Source organism: Peromyscus leucopus, chromosome 4 (assembly GCF_004664715.2).
Source record: "Peromyscus leucopus breed LL Stock chromosome 4, UCI_PerLeu_2.1, whole genome shotgun sequence".
In the NCBI taxonomy this organism is placed as follows: domain Eukaryota; kingdom Metazoa; phylum Chordata; class Mammalia; order Rodentia; family Cricetidae; genus Peromyscus; species Peromyscus leucopus.
Genome location: NC_051066.1, coordinates 120,461,582 through 120,481,696, shown reverse-complemented (window position 1 = coordinate 120,481,696; position 20,115 = coordinate 120,461,582). Strand labels below are relative to the sequence as shown.

The 20,115-nt window shown below is 42.3% G+C and overlaps 1 protein-coding gene and 1 non-coding gene across 2 annotated transcripts; both read left to right on the top strand.

Moving 5' to 3' along the window:
- Positions 1-4: 4 nt before the first annotated feature.
- Positions 5-19,671, top strand: Snx5 (sorting nexin 5). Its single transcript, XM_028893248.2, has 14 exons — positions 5-201; positions 438-520; positions 8,912-9,016; positions 9,632-9,742; positions 11,067-11,188; positions 12,041-12,164; positions 12,831-12,926; positions 14,520-14,625; positions 14,714-14,789; positions 15,342-15,381; positions 15,474-15,560; positions 16,447-16,606; positions 18,124-18,209; positions 18,988-19,671. Exons 2-14 carry the CDS (start codon positions 470-472, stop codon positions 19,036-19,038), a joined length of 1,215 nt encoding a protein of 404 aa, XP_028749081.1. The 5' UTR covers positions 5-201; positions 438-469; the 3' UTR covers positions 19,039-19,671.
- On the top strand, positions 4,356-4,594 carry LOC114709439. The gene has a single exon (XR_003736930.1). It is a non-coding gene; the product is annotated as a small nucleolar RNA SNORD17 (small nucleolar RNA).
- Positions 19,672-20,115: the final 444 nt, after the last annotated feature.

The following is a 20,115-nucleotide window of genomic DNA, read 5'->3' as shown; positions in this document are numbered from 1 at the left end:
GCCTCCAAGCCTCGCGCCTCCGCTCTCGCGGGATCTTGCGCACGTCACCGCCCGCCGCCATCTTGGACTCTGGCCGGGCCATAAATCCCCCTGCGGTGGCTCGCGCCCTTTCTCGAGGCGCGCCTTCCCCGGGAGAGGGCTCGGATCTCGCGTCCCCGTCCCGGCCTTGCGGTGCTGGTGTCCGCGTGGCGCGGAGCGAGGGTAGGCCCCGCGTTGCTTCTTTGCCCGGCTCCAAGATGGACGGCAGCGGGGACGGGGGAGGCCTGCTCTGGGGGAAGCACGTGGCGTGCCGCTGGCCTGCGCCCGGGGCTGCTGGGATGGTGGCGGAGTCCAGCGGCCTCCAGCCGCCGTCCGGCAGGGAGGCCGGCGGAGGCGGGGCCGCGGCCGCCCCTGAAAGGCGCCCCGGCGGCGGCCCAGCCTCTTCTTTCCTCGCACAGCCAGACAGCCCTTGCTCGAGGCCCGCGTCGCCATGGCCGCGGTTCCCGAGTTGCTGGAGCAGCAGGATGAGGACCGCAGCAAGGTGAGATCCTCCCTGCTTCGCTACCGAAAGTCGGAGGTCCCTCCGGCCTCCCGGGGCCGGCTGTTCCTTCTCCCGGGTTCGGGCGGTCCTCGCAAGCGAAATCTGCAAGATTTCAAGCACTTGCGAGACCCGGAGCTCCCCTCCACCCATTCCCTACGGCCCCATTATAAGTGCTTCCCTGTGGGGTCTCAGTGCACCCTCATTCTCTGACCAAGGAGAACCAGACGGACAGGACCCTGATTCTTCTGCTCTTGGTGTTGAGCCGACAGACCCTCTGCCAGTCATTCGAGTGCGGCTGGTGCCCGAAGACCTTAGGAGCGTGTTTAAAGGCACCTAAAACTTAACTCCTTGGTCATTGGAAAGTGAATCGGAGGTTCGCTGGCGATTCCTACCCCCTTTTAAGAAAACGGGGCCTTTTCCTTTAAGCAAGTGGGAAAATTCCATCAAGAATCTGTAGCATCTTTCTTGCAACTTAAAAAAGCTATTTGTGTCCTTGTGGGAGTTGTAATTTTTAGTAAATCCTGTGTGTTGATGTAAGCCCCGGGCTGCAAATAGCCTGAGGTCTGATGCCATAAACGGAGATTACTATATAGACAGTTAAAGATCCCACTTTTATTGGTTCTTTAAATTTGAATTTTTCATTGCGCAAATAGGTTATGGGTCAAGATTTTGTGTGCAGAATCGTCAGTATAGTTTTCCCAACAAATGAGCTTAAAAGGAATCCTAGAAAAATATTAGGAGCTCTTATGTATCTTTGAATGGACAAACTTTCATCTAGTAAGTAAATACCAGTCTGGAGCACCAGTTGGATTGATCCAACAACGGTATTGTTGGAACAAGGGTACTGTATTGAGATAGAGCTTGGTAGGTGATGTTTTATTTCTTTTACATTAGAAGAATTAATACTTTTCTTTCTCCTATCATTTATAATAGGTGCTGGGTGGGATTTTGATGGCTGTTTTTTCTCGTTTTCTGATACCTGTTTCCTTGTAGCTTGGAGCAGAATCCGCTATGTAAAATGATGTATATTAATTGCTAATAGATTTTAAAAGTGCGTTCACCATCACCCTGATCCAGCAAAACTGGAGATTAAGGGTTTAGTGAGTGCAAGCCAAGCACATACTTACAGTGGAGGAAATTACACAGCTTTTGCTTCCTTCTCGTTTGAGCTAGAGAAATACTGAGATAAATTACTGCTTTTAGCACGTGGTTTCATTTTTGTTGCCTGATCTGTACTAGGCAGTGGCAGATCTGGTCTAGATGGCAGGAGTTATCTGAAGGAAATTTGGCAAGTGTCAAGATGGAACTGGAGTCCAAGTTGGGCAAATTTTGTCAACTAATATATTTTACAATTTTATTTAAGTACTCTAATTACTTAGCTTTTTTGTTTTTGGAGACAGGGTTTCTCTGTAGCTTTGGAGCCTGTCCTGGAACTCGCTCTGTGGACCAGGGTGTCCTCGAACTCAGAAGTCCACCTGCCTCTGTCACCTGAGAGCTGGGATTAAAGGTGTGCACCACCACCACCTGGCACACCTTTCTTATCAGGCTTCCAGTTACAGAAAAGTCATTAAGTATTTGACATCATAGTAGACTCATTGTGTGTATTGGTGGGGTCCATCTAAATTAGGGTAAATCAAGTGCAGCAGCATTGTGTGGGGGGTGTTGTGATTGTCCCTGGGTATTCAATTTTGACTAGATGGCCTGTAATTCCATTTTGCTAAGGCAGAAGGCTCCCTCAAGGCCAGCCTGGACTAGATAGTGACCCATTGCCTCCGAAGAAGAAAACTCTGAAAGGGTGTGGGATCCCATGCCTTTAATTCCAGCATTTGGGAGGCAGAGGCAGGAGGATCTCTGGAGACCAGCCTGGTAGATAGTGGGGCTGTATGGAGATCCTGTCCCAAAAAAAGAAAACTCTGAAATGAGATTGAAAGTTGAGCCTATTTTAGCACTTTCTATTCTGCTGCCATTTTTAACTAGGGATTCTCCTTGTTAGAGAGAGGGCTGGGAATGTAGCAGTGGTAGCTTGTTCCTCTAACATGAGCAATGCCCTGAAGTCAATCCTTAGTGCCTATAACAATTTTGACTGGAACTTTCATTAACGTACTTAATGAAGGACATTTGCTCAGATGTACGTAGTGACAAATTTGTAAGTTTAACTGCTGCTGCTGTTTCTCTATAGATACTTCAATTAACTGTGATTGTTAGTTATAGACAGTCTTGAACTTTGATCAGTACCGTAGCAAGTCTAAATTTATCAATTTTGTGCAGTGAAGTTTCACACTGTAGTCATATGACTCAGGAAGTGTGGCTTCTCAAAGCTGCCCACGCCTTAGTTCTGGATCAGCAACTTGCACATGGTGTCTTAGTGTCCCATTTGTGTATACTTCAGCCGGTTATGGTGTTCAGGTTTTGGCTGCAGAAAGAAGTCTGCCAGCTTTTAGAGAATTTTTCTGGGTTTGACTTACTGTGATCTAGTGCTTATAAGTTGGGCTTTCTATGAAACCTAAGCACTAGTGAAATTGTGTTTTGGGAGCCTGTCTTTTCCATTGTAGATGGCTAGAGATGACAGTAGTCACCTGTCTGTTAGCATTGTCAGATGTCCTTTGGCACTGAGCAGATTTACCCTTAGTTGAGAAGCAATCCTGAGGTTAAACTGGCTTTCTAAAATGATGTGATGAGAAGAGTGAAGTTTGCCAGTTTATTGCAAGGGTTTAAATGTATGGTTGATAGGTTGTGAAGGTTTAATACTACATTAAACTTGGATTGTTAAGCATTGGAGACCTTTTCCAGATACTATGAGGAACTTTAACAAGTTCTCAAGTTCTTTGCATTTAATTTAGCATGTCAACAGTACAGCTGTGTTTACTCTATTTGTGAGTGATGTGTATGCTAGGTTTGTATTTGGGGAACCTGAGGTTCTTTTTCTACAGCCCTCACAAAACATTGTGGGCCAGAATTCCACTTCACCTAGAAATGGATTGCTGATTGGTCTTACTGTTGCTGAATGTGACTAACCATATCTGCAACCCTAGCATACTACTCGGGAAGCTTAAGCTAGAGGATCCAGGATATTGGTCTGCATAGACTGCCTAGTAGAATAGTAGCAAGCACACACACTTTAAAATTATGCTGTTTGGACATTATGTTGAGCAGTTAAGTGAGAAGGTTTTGTAGGTAGAAACCTGAATGTCCTCAATTATCAAGAGTTCAAAAATGTAGTGTGGTTACAATCCTGTAATATCTCAATTTTGTTATTTTTTGAGAGAGGGTTTCTCTGTTCCCTGGCTGTCCTGGAACTGTAGACCAAGCTGGCCTCAAACTTGAGTTTGTTTCTGTTTCTGGAGTGCTGGGATAGCTTTTTTTTTTTTTTTTTTTTTTTTTTTTTTTTTTTTGAGGAAACAGTTTCATTCTTTGTAATCTGAAGGGAACTACAGGGCAGACATCTTGTGGTAAGCTTACTTAAGTAATACCTAAATTGGGAAAATTTTCTGTATGCTCTAACTTTCCAAAAGTGACTTCATTGCCAACACGTACCCTCCTCCCCCTTTTTATTTTTTATGTTTGTGGACACAAGTCAGAGGACACTTGTGGGAGTTTGTTCTCCCCCTGTGTGGGTCCTGGGCATCTAGCTTGGATAATCAGGCTTGGCCACAAGTGCCTTCGTGCTGGCCCTGGCACCTATTTCCAGTAAGCCATTGAAGATTCTTCTTCTAAAAGAGGAAAATGGAATCTTTTGTGATTATTTGAAAATAGTCCAAATAGCTAAGATCTCTTGACGGGAATTACCTAAGGCAGCAATTTGGCATATTCTGACTAGTACTGGGCTTGCAGCCTTGTGAAATGATGATTCTGTTTATCCATTCGCTGAGTACGCTGCACTGACCTTCTTCCCAGCCTTAGTTCCTGTTCTGGGGACTTAGGGCTGAGTAGCCTCCAAATGCCCTGCTGTCTGCAGTGTTCTACTGTGGATTGCTTGTGTGTTGGTAGACTACACTGGTAAGAGTGGCTAGTGTCAGCAGGGATGGGTCTCTCTGGGTTCCATCTCACTAAGATGAGTGGTGCAAATCTGATCACTTCCTGCAGCCCTTCTAGTTCATATTTATAAGTTATTACATTAATTGCGTGAGTATGCATCTCCCACTTGTGGAGGTGAGAGGATAGTGGCCTGGCTGGCTGAACCATTTAAAGGGAGAGTTGGTATAGTGCTTGTGGATACTTCAGTTGCTTTTTGTGCGCTAGTACCACAGTATTGATAGAATACATACAGATGAATTACATAAAGTTAGTTAGCTTCAGGGTAGGAGTAAACAGTAGGACTGATAACTTGATTCACTTAATATCAACATTTGAATTTAGGACTGTTCTTCCTATGGTATGTATATTTTTCTGCATTAGAAATGGGAAATAGAAAAATAATTTAAATATAAACAAGTAGTTTTTTGTGATAAATTTCTTTTTAATGATAAAATAAAATGGAAATAATAGGAAATGACACTATATATGGCTCTCCCCACCCTCACCCCAGGATTACTTTGTGTAGCCCCAGATGTCCTGGAACTTGCTCAGACCAGGCTGGCCTCTTAACACATCCACATGCACTACTTGGCTCTGTATGACTTAACACTGTACAAAAATGGGGCTAGATTAACAAAGCATTTTGAGTGAGTGACACTGGTCTAAAGGAGAACTTGAAAGTGTTGTGACAACCTAAGCAGTTACCGTTTGTGACTTTACTTGAAACAGTTTTAAAGCTGCTTTACCAATAAGCAATACTTAGCAATACTTTAATCTATAATCCCGGCAGAGGCAGGCAGATCTTGAGTTCAAGGCCAGCCTGGTCTACATATCGAGTACCAGGCCTTCAGCAATAATTAACAGTGATTCTTTACCTCTGTGAAGTGGGTAAATATAGGAAAGTACAAAGTTTATGTGAGGGTGGGCATTGTTTTAGATTTGATTTACAAATAGCTTAAAGGGTCTCAGCAAGAGGTAACTGATTAAAAATCTGGGTTGCCCAAGGTTGGGTTTGGTTCTGAAGTATGCTTACCACATGGTTATCTTCTCTTCTGATGTAAAGGAATTTTCCCTTCTATCCCCAAGGCATTTGGCCCAAATTAGGCCCATGCTTGGCCAATACTGTGAATAACCAGTACCTTCATGCTTCAAGATTCAGGGAAAGGGACTATCTCAGCCTTGAATGGGACTTTGCTTTTAGAGTCTAGCAGTTAAGCTGGGACCCAGTACACATGTCAACAGCTCATGCCTGTGACACTAGCTCCAGGGGATCTCATACGGCCTCAGCAACAAGGGAACAGACACACACACACTAAAATTAATTTTTCTTTAGAAGATTCACGGGGTCTAGGCTGACAGTACCCCTAAGAGTCAGTAACAGTCTAAGAGACTCCCCAAAATATAGGCTATTGGTATTGCCTTTGGTTCTTCCAGGGGTGGAAAGTCCATACTATTGCTGAAGACACCATACACTTCAGACAGAGGCCCTGTGAGCTGGAAAATTGACCTGATAGGAAAGACTTCTTTGAGGACTAGCTTTCCTGGTACCAGGAGGTGCTGTGCAAGTTTCAAGGAGGGAAGCAATCAACATTCCTACCTAACTGGTGTCTATGAACTACAAACAATTATGACCAGCATGGCACTATAATCCTAAGAGTGCAGTATGTTGGTGCGTTTCTCACCAACAGCTCTAGTTAAACTTAGGATCCCCTCTAGGGATCCTAATATTGGAGACCAAGCCAGTTAGTTACCCAAGGCTAATGAAGTCATGAGTTTGGAGGAGAACCTAGCACAGACAGTTAACTAAACCAGCGTAATTCCTAACTACATTCTAAACATTTCTCCTTGTAACTACAGGTATGTGTAGCTCTCATCCCTCATTAAGTAAGGAACTAATCTTTATAATAGACCATTATAGAACAATCACAACCAATCAAAATGTAGTTATGGAGGCCAGTCCCAACTGCTGTATCTGTAAGGCTCAGGGATCATTGCAGAAGAGGAGGGGACAGGAAGATTCTAAGAGCCTAAGCAATAGGAAGTTTACTGTGGGATTGTGTCTCCTAGGAAAACACACATGTAACATAGACTGAGTGAGGTGTACCTGTGTATTTAGGAGCGTGTATGTGTTTGTAAGTAACCATTGAAAGAGGAGACCATGGATTTGAAGAATGAGGAGTATATGGGAATGTTTGAAGGAAGGAAGTGGAGGGGTGTGGTATAATTAACTGCATTATAGTTTTCAAAGATTGATGGGATGAAGTAGGTGACAAGAAGGTTGCCACCCTTCTACCCTTAGGCATGGTTTATTTAGCAAATGCTGTCTGGTTTTGGGTGTTGGTTTTGCTAGCTAAGCATAAACAGGAATGCTAATTTTTTAAATCTGCTTGGTGGTTCTGAGGATACAAGTGCTGACTTAGTTCTGAGCATTGCACAACTTTTTACTGCTGCGTGTGGATGTAAGTGGTAGGAGCTATATACCCCTTTTTGATGTCAGTGTAAGAAGATAGAACCAGATGATAGTTACTCCGTGGTGGACTCCATTGTCACTTTGCCTATAGTACTTAAGAGAAACCCTATTTACTTGATCACTTCCCCCCCGGGTCCTTCTACCATAATGCCAAAGGTAGTCCAATGAGTTTTTTAGGCTTCTGAGTTTGCTAGACTCATGAGCAAAGGTTAAGGATTTGTCAACATTTATAGTGGTTCTCAGCCTTTGGGGGTTGCATACCAGATTTTTACATTACAATTCATAACAGAAGCAAAATTACAGTTATGAAGTAGCAACAATAATTTTTTATGCTTTGGGTCATGCAGCATAAGAAACTAAGTTGACAACCACTGAAAAGCATGTTAACTCTTTAGTAACCGGGGTTTCTGACTTTTTTTTTTTTTTTTTTAAGAATAAGGAAATGAGCCTGGTGTGGTGGCGGCTCATGCCTTTAATCCCAGCATTTGGGGAGCAGAGGCAGGCAGATCTCTGAGTTCAAGGCCAGGCCAACCAGGGCCCCACATGAAACCATGTCTCAAAAAAAGGGAGAGAATAAGGAAATTATTCAGAAGTATGGACATTGTTGCTGAGTTCCAGAAAATGCATTCTATAGAGAAGTGTCCCAGAGATTGGCTGCCCTTGTATACCTACTAGTGCTGCCATTTCTAAGGCCTAAGATCCTACCTGACCATAACAGTCATGAAAGATGGAATGACAGTTTGCCTTTGAAGTTTATATGTTGATGATTTTTGGAGGCTGTGTCTACTTAATAGTAACTTACAGAAGGAAGGTTGCTTATCAGAAATGTCAGAACTAAGCAAAATTGTGATTAAAAAGTCCCTTGGCCTTCGGGCTTTCAAATGTGTCTAACCTCTTTACATACTCTGATTATAGAATAAAACTCATGTTCCGTAGGTACGCTTATTCTATATTATGTCATAAGTATGCATGTTGCTTAGCTAAAGACTGTCTACAGGGATCTCAAATGGGCATGTAAGAAACTGAACAGAGTAGTTGAGAAAACAAAAGTGTTTATGCTAAGATGTCAGGACTGTTTGGGTATGATGATATGGTAGCATTTGTATAAAGTTTTTGTTGTTGTTTCCAAGACAAGGTTTCTCTGCAGCCCTGGCTGTCCTGGAACTCAATCTGTAGAGCAGACTGGCCTTGAACTCAACAGAGATGTACCTGCCTCTGACTCCTTAGTGCTGAGATTAAAGGCATGGGCCACCACTGCTGGGTAGTTAAATGCATTTCTAAACACCTGGTTTTTGAAAATGCTTTCTAAAACTATATTTCATACAGTATATTTTGAACATATTCATATATACCAGATCCTTCTATAACCACCCTCCCATCTCTTCCTGTACCCAACTTTGAGATTTTTTTTCCTCTTCCTGCATCAAGTCCAGTTTGTGTTGCCCAGCTGATCTTGAGAGTGGGGCCTGCCAAACTCGCTTCTGCTGTGCAAAGAAGAAAAACAGCTGGATCTAGTGAATCTATTTCTTGAAAGAGTTTGCTTTGTTTCATTAGGTTTTGTGTTATGTTTATTGTTTTGTGTTATGGTGGTACTGGAGGGAGGTTCAGTTCCCAGATTGAAGTAGAGGTCTAGTTACCTTTCTACTCAGGATCCTCACACCTGAGAGTGCCATCTCCGACTATGCCAGTCTGAGCTAGTGTGGACCGTTTTACTGGGTAATGGAGGGTGGGGACAGAGTCTCATCATGTAGACCAGGCTGGCTTTGAACTCACAGAGATCTGTGTAGACCATTTAGATCTTCGGATAGTCTGGCCTGTGGGCAGCCTACCATAGATCACATCATTAAAAAGAATGCTTGCTGGCTCCCTCTACCGGTAGGAAGTCTAATAATTAAAATGTATTTCAGCTGAGATCTGTGTCTGTGGACCTGAATGTTGACCCTTCGCTTCAGATCGACATACCTGATGCACTCAGTGAGAGAGATAAGGTCAAATTTACAGTACACACCAAGGTAAGTGACAGAATAACCTTAGCAGTAACTGCTAGTACTGGGTTGAGTTTTCAGAAGAGTGCAAAGAGAGTTGATTGAAATGGTTGCTTTTAGGGGCAGTGTGGCAAACTCCTGAGAACATGAGCTTCTGTCTTGCCTGTTGAGGGCTCTGTGTTGTACTGTTGCTTCCTTTCTGCTAGGGTGGAGCCCTTAATAAGCAAATGTGTAGGCACAGATGCTTCCACAGCTTTGACTCTCCCTTTTGGTTTTCATTTGCCTATGAGGTAAATCATTGGAAAAGGAAGCCAAGGACAATTTCCAGAGCCATAGTAAACTGTAGTGAAGACATTTAACATTAATATGCTTGCTGTTTTGTTTTTATGACTGGGGGAGGGTTCATTGTGGAAATTATTAACTTCTTAGAACTTTTACTAATCTTTGCTGTTTCATACACAGCGAGCTTCAAAAGGGCTTGTGAAAAGAATTTCTTAGAGAGATAATGAGACTTGAGCTACCTAGGTTTGTGATACTGATCGTGATACTCCCATAGTGCAGCCTAGGAAATCTAAAGCCTTTTTTTTTTTTTTTTTTAAATCAGATGGTGGGTTACCACTTAATTCCTCCCTCTCTTTACAGACCACACTGCCCACATTTCAGAGCCCAGAGTTTTCTGTTACAAGGCAACATGAAGACTTCGTGTGGCTGCACGACACTCTTACTGAAACAACAGATTATGCCGGACTTATTGTGAGTTCTGTGTCTTGCAGTGGTTTGTAAAAAGTCTCATTTCTTCTGCCTATTTTTCATGTTTTGTCTATTAACTGTTGTTGGCAACGTTTAAAAATGTGCTAGTACAGGAGTGGTGAGATGAGCACAGAGAGGTCTGTGCTGGTATATTGTAGAACAAAGTCTTATCTAACTTTATTTTTGGTTTTTCTCTAGTTATGTGTAAATGTGTCTGTGTGAGTACGAGTGTGGATGCCCACAGGTCAGAAAGTGTCTTTTCCCCTAGAGCTGGGAGATCACGGTGGGTGTAAGTACATGAGTGCTGTGAATTGAACATAACCACTGAGCCATCTCTCCAGCCCTCTGTCTCCCCTCCACAGCCACACCAAGTACCAGTAGGATTTATTTCCAAGAAACCTGAGCATTAGCATACAATAAAATTCCTTAGTGGTGCTTACAGTGATGGAGACAGTTGGCAGAGCTTATGGGTAGTTTTTAAATGAATTGAAATAGGTGTCCTGTCCAACTGGGCAGAATGAAGAATCTGCCCAGTAGTGATTTCTCTCTGATTCTTTGACAGTGGATTTCATAGCCTAAGAGGAACTGGAATTCTTAAGTCCTGTCTCTGCTCTGAGGTGCTTTATACCATAGCTGGCTGAAACTTTTTTACATTGAATTAGGTTGATATTTGATATTTGCTCAGAATGTTCTGTTAATTAAAACATAATAAACTTGGTTTTGTGATATGGAGTATTAAATAAACTAGGTAGGAACTCTACCCGTGAGTTAGATCTCCAGCACCAAAATGAGAATCTTTGAGAATGGAGGAATTCCTTTTGGTGTGAGGAAGCCTCGTTCTTAATGGTTAGTTGTTAGCATTAATTGTGCCTGTTGTAAGCTGACAGTGGAACAGCGTGTGTGTGTGTGTGTGTGTGTGTGCTGTGGTGCTTTGCCAGCTGTCTAAGACTGAAAAGATAGCAATCAATGCTCTACTGTGAGAGGAGTTTTGTTTCTGATTTTTAGACAGTTTTTCTATATATCCTGGCTATCCTAGAACTATCTATGCATAGCTTTGGGCCTTTCCTGGAGCTCACTTGGTAACCCAGGCTGACCTCGAAACTCACAGAGATCCGCCTGGCTCTGCCTCCCGAGTGCTGGGATTAAAGGTGTGCGCCACCACCACCCGGCTAATTCTTTTTCAAAGGATTAGAAAGAATAAAGTTTGTATGAAATGGGAGCTGATTTAGCTAGCTTGACTGGGGTGGCCATCTGTATTGGCAGAGCTGATGAGATGACAGTACCCCATATATGGCCACTGGGGTAAGATTACCTGCCTCTGCTACAGATCCCTCCTGCTCCTACAAAGCCCGATTTTGATGGCCCTCGAGAGAAGATGCAGAAACTGGGAGAAGGGGAAGGATCTATGACAAAAGAAGAATTTGCCAAGATGAAGCAAGAACTGGAAGCGTAAGTGAATTTTCTTGCTCTCTTGTAAGAAGTGCACGGGAACCAAATGGGAAGGACTGTTCAAAATAGATCTATGGTGTTGCCTATTGCCATTTTCTAAACTACATTTTATAGATTTTGACAGGTTATATGATGTACTTCTGGAACTTTGCTAGATGGTAGCAAATACTGTTTGTTGCAGAATCTTCTGAATGACCACATAGGTGCCTTGAAAGAGGAGGCCAGGTTCACAGATAAACACCTTAAAGTTTGCACACAAACCAGCTATTTGTGAGCCAGCAAATGTGCCTGAAACGTTAGAAGTACTGTGTGCTTTTTTTCCCCTTAAATCTCTGCGTGTGTGTGTGTGTGTGTGTGTGTGTGTGTGTGTGTCCTGTCTGTGTGTGTCTGTGTGTCTGTGTGTCTGTCTTGGATTTCTTTATCTTGACTCAGAAGCACTCCCTTCCACCATTAGCCTATTTCAACAACTCTTTATTATCAGGCCTGCACTAACAGTGGTACTCATGTCCCTGCAGAATGAAATGAAAGAGGTTTCAATCTTTAAAGACAGGACTAAGATCTTGTTCTTGCTGATTACAGCAGTAATTGCATGTAAGCTTGGAGTCTCAGACTGGATGCAACAAATTCAGCTACCACTGCAGCACTTTTTACCTTCTTTAGTTCATTCTACGAATTCCAGAATGGCAGCTGCCTTATTTAATTAGCTACTGAATTGAATCATAGTGTTAGGTCAAGTCTAGTTGCATTATTTTCCTTAGTGATCATGAGCAAAAGAGCGGAGGTAAGGAGTGAGCTGTATTGAGCAGGAACTGAGCAATGCCAACTGAATTCTTTGTGCACATGTTTTTTCAGTGAGTATCTCGCTGTCTTTAAGAAGACTGTGTCTTCCCATGAAGTCTTTCTTCAGCGGCTTTCTTCTCACCCTGTTCTCAGTAAAGACCGAAACTTTCATGTTTTCCTGGAATACGATCAGGATGTAAGGCAATTTTTCCATTTCCATAGTTGAAATACTTCTAAAATAGGAGCTTCTTGAGTTTGAATTTATCAATACAGAAAAAGTGTGGAGAAACAATGTTTTCTCTTCCTGCTTATCCATTATAGAGGTCACTTTTTAAAAACCCACTGAAAGAATGGCTTCTCCCTTAGACTAATTTTCCTCCTTTTAATATTGGAAGAATTGAAGTTGATTATACCTTTATTTTGTTATTTTTTAAAGCATGTTTCTTTACTTAATATTAAACAAGCCTAGGTTATGCAGCCTCTAATCCCAGCAGATTTCTGTGAGTTGGAGACCAGTGAGTCTATACATATAGTGAGTTCTAGGAGAGCTGAGACTGCATAGTGAGACACTGTCTCAAAGCGGGGAAAAATCTTTAAATTCTTGAAGCCTGTTAGCAATAGTATCAAATAGTAGTTCTACCAACAATTGAAAAGCCTCTAGGACTCGGGGCCTCCATGGTTCAGAAATGTTAGGTTAGCCTTTGAGAATATGATAACTTAATGTGTTAGATTTTGTTTGAGAAAGGATTAAAGTACCTTGGGTGTGTTTATGCTAGTAAAACGTGTTACTTGTGTGATTACTAAGATAGTAACAGAAACATGCCATATCATAAACTGTCCTTTTGGAATTTCCTTCCTTTAGCTAAGTGTTAGGCGGAAAAATACCAAAGAGATGTTTGGTGGCTTTTTTAAAAGTGTGGTGAAGAGCGCTGATGAAGTCCTTTTTTCTGGAGTGAAGGTAAGAAGCTTAGGCTGTTTAGAAACGTCTTGGTTTCATGGGAGTATATGAGTTTTCTTTGGAGAAGGGGAGTGTTTATTAATCAGGTGTTAAACGTTTCTTAGGAAATGGTTTCTTTACTTTTTCAGATTTTTCAAGACGAGGCTTCTTGTTACCCTGGCTATCCTAGACCAGCCTGGCCTCGAACCCAGGGACTTGTCTGCTAGCCTCTGCCTCCTGGGTGCTGGGTTAAAGATGGGCCACCATGTCTGGCAGCTTAACTTTAATTTATTTCCTCAGAATACCCTTTCTCCAACGTTAACTTTTCCATTCTTGAGTCTTCTGGGGAAGGACGTCAGTTTCTCAATTGTAAAAGAAAGTAAGCTGTGAACATGGTATGACAGGGATAAGAACCTAGTATGGGGGTAGACCAGCCTGTGTAACATGGCATGACCCTGTCTGAAAATAAGGATGGCTGCTCTGGTGCTGCAGCACTTCCTAGTGTGCATGGAAGCCACTATTCAAGGACCGCAGAGTGCGTTGGTGCCAGCCATAGGTGAGAGTGAAAACATGTAGCTTAGCTGGACACAAGGAACTAGTGTTTTCTCTTTCCCTTGAGACAGGGACTCAACTTTGCAGCCTGAATGGCCTGGCTCCACCTGCCCTTTTCCTTACAACTGCTGGGATAAAAAGTGTTTGCCACCAGACCTTGTGGAAACTAGATTTAAATTTTACAGATACCAGATTTTATGTACTTAGTACAAGAGGAAGATGTGTTTACTAACGTTGCTATATGTTGAAATGACTGTTTTTAGATTGTGTCAAGATTACAATTAACATTCTCTGCTTGGCTTTTTGTTTGTGGAACCAGCAGGGCTACTTTAGAAGATAATGACAAATTCCCATTCTTGTTCATGCATGCCTTAATTTCTTCACACCTAGTGCCTTCCTGTTCTTGGTAAATAATGATCTTGACAGTTATTATCTGGTACCTGGCTTTGCCTCTCCAGGGCTTGAGAAGGGAGCATAGGACACAGGTACTGAGAGAAGGGGAAGATTGGAAATGGAGTGTCTTAGACAACATGGTGTGGGTTTTAATGCATATGCATTGTGGGTCGGTTGCTGTTCCTGGCAAGGGCTGTCAGGCACCCCCAAATTGTCAGTCTGAAATCAGCCAAATAAAAAACAAAAACATGGATACAAACCTACACAAATACAAATGATATTCAAGGCTAGGTGGCAGTGTCCCACCCAAGAGCTGCAGCACAAGAATTGGGTTGTGGAGGATATCAGTATTTATTGGCCATTCACAAAGTTGCTTTTCAAAATGATTCTCTGCTAATGCAACCTGTTGGTGTTTGATTATTTTTACCAGTCTTGGGAATTGTAAATATGTAAGTCTTGTGATAATCTAGTGTGTACTGGTTAAAATTACGATTGTTAATAACCACTTTGGTTTGGCGGCAGGTTCTTACTGTGCAGTCCAAGCTAGACTCATTTCAGTGGTGGTTGGACCTCAGCTACCAATGTGCTGGATTGCCCATATTTTCTCTAATACAAAACATACTCCTCTTCTTAACAGTTTTGCTTAAGTTCCTTTTTCCTCCTTTTTAGGAGGTGGATGACTTCTTTGAACAAGAGAAGAACTTCCTTATTAACTATTACAACAGGATCAAGGATTCCTGTGCTAAAGCCGACAAGATGACCAGATGTCACAAAAGTAAATACCTTTACCTCTCTGTTTGGCCACTTACAGCTCTGCTGTCTATGGTCTTCTCAGATAACAAGGTCTGCACTTCTTTCTTCAGGTGTTGCTGATGACTACATCCACACTGCAGCCTGCTTGCATAGCCTCGCCTTAGAAGAACCCACAGTCATCAAAAAGTAAGCAGAGTGATTCCCTAGCTTATGCAAGGGCCTTACTTAGTTCAGTCCATAGACCTCATTAAATGTTACAGTGAGGTACAATGGAAAAGAGTCCAGGGCAGGTCTAGCATTCACAAAGCCCTGGTTGGTGCCACATGCTTGTACTTCCACCACTCAGTCAGGAGGATCAGTGACACTCAGTTATAGTAATCTTGAGGCAAGTCTGAGCTATGTGAAACCCTGTCTTTGACAAAACAAAACAGAACAACAACAACAAAAAACCCTCAAGTATTAATGCTGGTTTCAGTTCTGTCCCGGAACATAGTCTGATCAAATGTTGTTTCCAGCATCCAAGTCTTAAATGCCTTTCCCTTGTTCATTGGAACTTACACTATAGACCAGGCTGGCCCTCAAACTCCAAGTTCTGCCTGCATCTCTCCCAAATGCCCATACTAAGAATGTGCACCACCACCATTCTGCTAACCTTGTGTATGATTCTTGACTGGTAGTTTTAAGTATTGATAACTTTCTGTATGTCATACAGAACTGTGACCTTCTGTATACTTTCAGGTACCTACTGAAGGTTGCAGAGCTATTTGAAAAACTGAGGGTAAGAAGTTTTGTGTTGGTCTTGGTAATATTTAGTTAAGGTCCCTAGATTTGATTTCTGCCTGACTGGTGACCTTTACTTGTTTAAACCAGAAAGTGGAAGGTCGAGTCTCATCAGATGAAGATTTAAAACTGACAGAGCTCCTCCGATACTACATGCTCAACATAGAGGCTGCAAAGGTAAGGTGGCCCATTAATCTTGCCCAACCAGAAATTTAATGCTTAAGATGTCTATTTTGTGAGTGTGTGTGCATGCATGTATGTGAAGTCCTGAGAATAAACATGTGGAGTTTTTCCTGCGGTGAGATACTTTTTACCCTCTTTTAAACAGGGCCTCTTACTGGCCTAGAACTCAAACAATAGGTTTCATGGTATTAGACCCATGCTTTTATTTCAAGTTAGGTGGGTTCCTGGTTCTGATTTTCAGAAATGGATTTTGAGGGTCAGGGTGGTCATGGCTCAGTGGCATTCTCTTTGACTTACTTAGCAGTAAATAGACATGTTTGATATGCTGTGCTCCATTTTCTGATACAACCTCAGTTATTGATTTAACAAGAAGGAAGTTTTCATCAAAGATTTTCAAAAAATGTTGGGAATTGGGCACCCTCATTTTAGAGGTGGAGTTTGTCTCCACTCCCCTTTCCCTTCTGGTGCTGCTAAGGATCAAACTTAGAGTATGCTAGGCAACACTATACCACTAAGCTACATCCTCAGTCCCTTGTGAAGGTTTAAGATTATGCTGGATGAAGGGGGTAGAGTGGTGGTCTAGCAGTTTGATATCCTGCACCCATGTCAGGTGATTTAGAACCAACTGCCTGTACCTCTAACTCTAGGGATCTGGTGCCTTCAGACTCGTGTGTGCAGATACTTACACATAGCAACAAAAATAAAGCCTTAGTGTTGGATAGAGAAATGGGCTACAGCCTTACCTTTGCCATTTTAAAGTGTTGGTGCTTTTAGTCTACTTTTTAGACTTTGTGTGCATGTCTAGACACTCATTTTCAACACATGATGTTTTTCTTTTGTTCTCTGGAGATTACATCATGGCTATTAATTTGCTTCCCAGGATCTCTTATACAGACGCACAAAAGCCCTAATTGACTATGAGAATTCAAACAAAGCTTTGGACAAGGCTCGGTTAAAAAGCAAAGATGTCAAGTTGGCTGAGACTCACCAGCAGGAATGCTGCCAGAAGTTTGAACAACTTTCTGAATCTGCAAAAGAAGGTTGAACATTTCTTCTGTATTCAATTTTTATTTGGAAACAAATATTACAAATTATGCAGAAGTAACCCCCCATCCCCACAGGGCTGGTATGCAGTTCTGGTAGACAGCCTCATGTTTTGAGGCTATGGGCTTGTCCCCAGTAACACAAGAAAGATGAGTTTTAATACTAAAGAAAACTCGGCTGTTTCTGTTAGGTTGTGGAGGTGCAAGAGAGTTGGCTCAGTAGCTAATAGCACTTGCTGCTCTTATAGAGTATCAGGGTTCAATTCTCAGCACCCACATGGTGGCTGATAGCCATCTGCATCTCCATCAGGAACTGATTACCCGCTTCCAATCCCAATCTCAGTGCGCACCAGGCATGAATATGATGAACACACATACATGCAGACAAAACTCAGAAGATAACTAAGTAAATAATTATGAAAGGACATTGTAGATGGAATAGTTTTTCTGTCCTGCTGGCCAGCTCCCCAAATAATCACACAGAGACTTAATATTAACAATAAATGTTCGGCTGATACCTTAGGCTTGTTACTAACTAGCTTTTTAACATCTAATTAGCCCATGTTTCTTATCTACGATCTGCCATGTTGCGGTACCTATTTTTAGCACAGCATGTTCATCTTGCTTCTCTGCTTCCTGGTGACTCCCCGTGACTGCACCCTTCTTCCTGCACTCTTGGTCCACAATTCTCACCTAACCTTTTGCTGCCTAGCTATTGGCCAGTCAGTTTTTATTAACCAGTGATAGTAATACATATTTACAGTGTACAGAAAGATTGTTCCGCAGCAGAGCATTGAGATTATTGGGGAATGGGGAGTGTATTAGTTATTATAGGGATGTGTTAGAATTATCACCATGGAATAAGAAGCAACAACATGGTAGGGGTTGAGGAAAGTTCATACCTCAACACTAAGAGACAGTAATAGTGGGTTTATGAAAGTAGAAATCGGTCAGTGAGGCATAAGGTAGGGTCTATCCCCTTTGTTAGCACACTCCCAGATGAGATTGGTCTAAAGATGTGTGATAGCCTGGAGCTCACCAGCACTGTCTGAGAAAGAGGCTTGAATACAAGGTATGGTCTTTCTCTGGGAGGCTCTCATGTATGTATCTTGTCTTGATGGGCATGAAACAAAACCAGTGTTAAGTACTAGACTGTATCTACCTCCTTAGATGCATACTATGGATTTGATTCATCCTTATCCCTCAAGTTTTCATAAGGTTTACCTACCTTATGGTGATCCATGCCTAGAATCCTACCAAGGATGTACAGGAAGTGGAGGAAAGGATTATCCCAAATTTGGGCAATCCTGGGCTACCAGTTCTTTAACCAAGGCATGCTTAGTGATTAAGTGCTGACCCATGTGCAGACAATGTGCTGTGTGGTGTTTAGTGTATCTTGAATGGCTGTGTAAGGAAGTGCTGGAGGTCATTTGTGAAAGGGGCTATTTGGAAGCTATGAGTGGGGAACTTGAGTGTTCTTAGAGTTTGGTAATTTTAACTCTTTATTCCCACAGAACTGATAAACTTCAAACGGAAGAGAGTGGCAGCGTTTAGAAAGAACCTAATCGAAATGTCTGAACTGGAAATAAAGCATGCCAGAGTGAGTCCCTTTGTTAACCCAACATTTTAGGGACTTGCTCATTTGCCAGCTGATGCTCCCTCTGCTGTGGAGATGGGTTGACTTGAGGTTTAGAGTATTCTTTTTTGCCTTCCTCTCACAGACCTGACAAGCCACTTTGTCAGTTCCTGCCATGATTTTTATTAGTAAGCTTTTTCTGAACCATGTGTGGTAGCACAGACCTTAAAGTCTCTTGAGTAGTAAGAGGCTGATAACAGCAAGAGAATTTCAAGTTTGAGGACAACTTGGACTATGTAGTGAAATACTGCCATTCAATCACACATACCAAAAGGGGGGCATTTTGGTATCTTAAGTTTCATTTTCTGTTTGAGACTTTTGAACTATAGCTATGGTTTGGAACTTGCTTTGTTTATAGCCTGGCAGCTGGTGTGGAGCTCACAGATTCACCTACTAAAAAGTCATTGGCCTGTCATGTACTTGGTAACTCAGCAGAGAAACACAGAATGGCATGTTTTTAATTCTGGGGTCTTACTTGAATTATGGGTTAAAGAATTTTGACACCTGTATTTAAATTACAGTCGGGTTTGGGTTGGGCTCAGTGGCAGATCAGTGCCCTAGCAATAATGAAGGGCATAGATTTGGTCTCCACTAACAGCAATCCTTACTGGACTTTTCAGGGATACTGTGGTTAGTCTGGGGCAACCTGTCCTGGAGGAAAGGGTCAGCTGGATTGGCTACTTCAGATTCAGATTTCAAGAGGGTTTATTTCCTTAACTTACACATACTTTTTTCCCCCTAGAACAATGTCTCCCTCTTGCAGAGCTGCATTGACTTATTCAAGAACAACTGACCTGTCTCCACTCTGAAGAATGCCAATGTGAAAGCCAGCGTCACTTGCACTTAAACCATTACTGCAGAAGAATAGCTTTGACTAGTCTAAAAATCATGTGAATAAATATTTTGATTTCTAAAAATCTTAACATTTAACCATGTTGGTTTAAAATTTTCATTGCATGTTACTTGGACATAACTAATCTTTTTCTTATGCATTTAATACCTCAAAGTAGGTAGAATCTCACAGATTCTCCTATAGATTGTCAGGAATTACTAATAAATGGTATGGAGATGTGTGCCTTCTGAGAAGCAATAGCCTGGCTCGTGTCTGTCTCAACATTTCCTGTGCCCCTACAGACATGTCAGGTGCCAATTACAAGAAATGGTAACTGCTTGGGCAGGTTCAGGCAATGTTCTTTAACTAGGTAGATTTTGCTCCTCTTGTCAAGGTCACTTCAGATGCTTGTACAGTAACAAGCAAGATCTCATTTGTCTTTATGCACCCTTTACAGCTCCATTTTTGTGACTGGGATATAAATGCTTGAGGGAAAAGGAGAATCTAGGGTTCTGACACTCCCTGATGGTGGGACATGTGTGTTTGGACTTGGTGTTTTTATAAAAAGTATATAATAAAATAATCATGTTGCCATATGGAGTGTTTTTGCAAAACACAAGACTAGAGTGCGTCTCGAGCATGCTATTGGGTTTTCCACAGGTGGAAAGGCTTTATTGTCTGCTCAATCTGTAATCTTTACCTGTCTTCTCTGTGGACTGAGCCCAGGGCTTCAAGCAAGCTGTGCTGCCTTACCATGAGCAATGTTTGTTTTGTTTTTGAATGCAGGATTCCACTGCCTCAGCTCAGTCTCCAGAGTTCTGCCATTATGGTGTACCAGCAAGTCTGGCTTAGTCTCAGTTTTGAGTACTGTGCAGCTTGGCTCTTTGCTGTGACTGATACCTTCAGAGCTTTGCTAAGCAGTTCTCTATTGTGGGTGGTAGTGGGTACCTAGACCACAGCTACATGAGTAGTAGCTATGCGATCATATATTTTCCTCAGACAGGACGACTAAGATGCATGTATGATAGAGTCCTAGTT

Bases quoted from the DNA above. Each gene is read 5' to 3' on its own strand.
- Snx5 (XM_028893248.2), top strand. From the start codon at position 470: ATGGCCGCGGTTCCCGAGTTGCTGGAGCAGCAGGATGAGGACCGCAGC. The intron at 11,189-12,040 runs GTAAGTGAATTT...ATGTTTTTTCAG, and splicing joins ATGAAGCAAGAACTGGAAGC to TGAGTATCTCGCTGTCTTTA. The intron at 16,607-18,123 runs GTTGAACATTTC...TTATTCCCACAG, and splicing joins TTCTGAATCTGCAAAAGAAG to AACTGATAAACTTCAAACGG.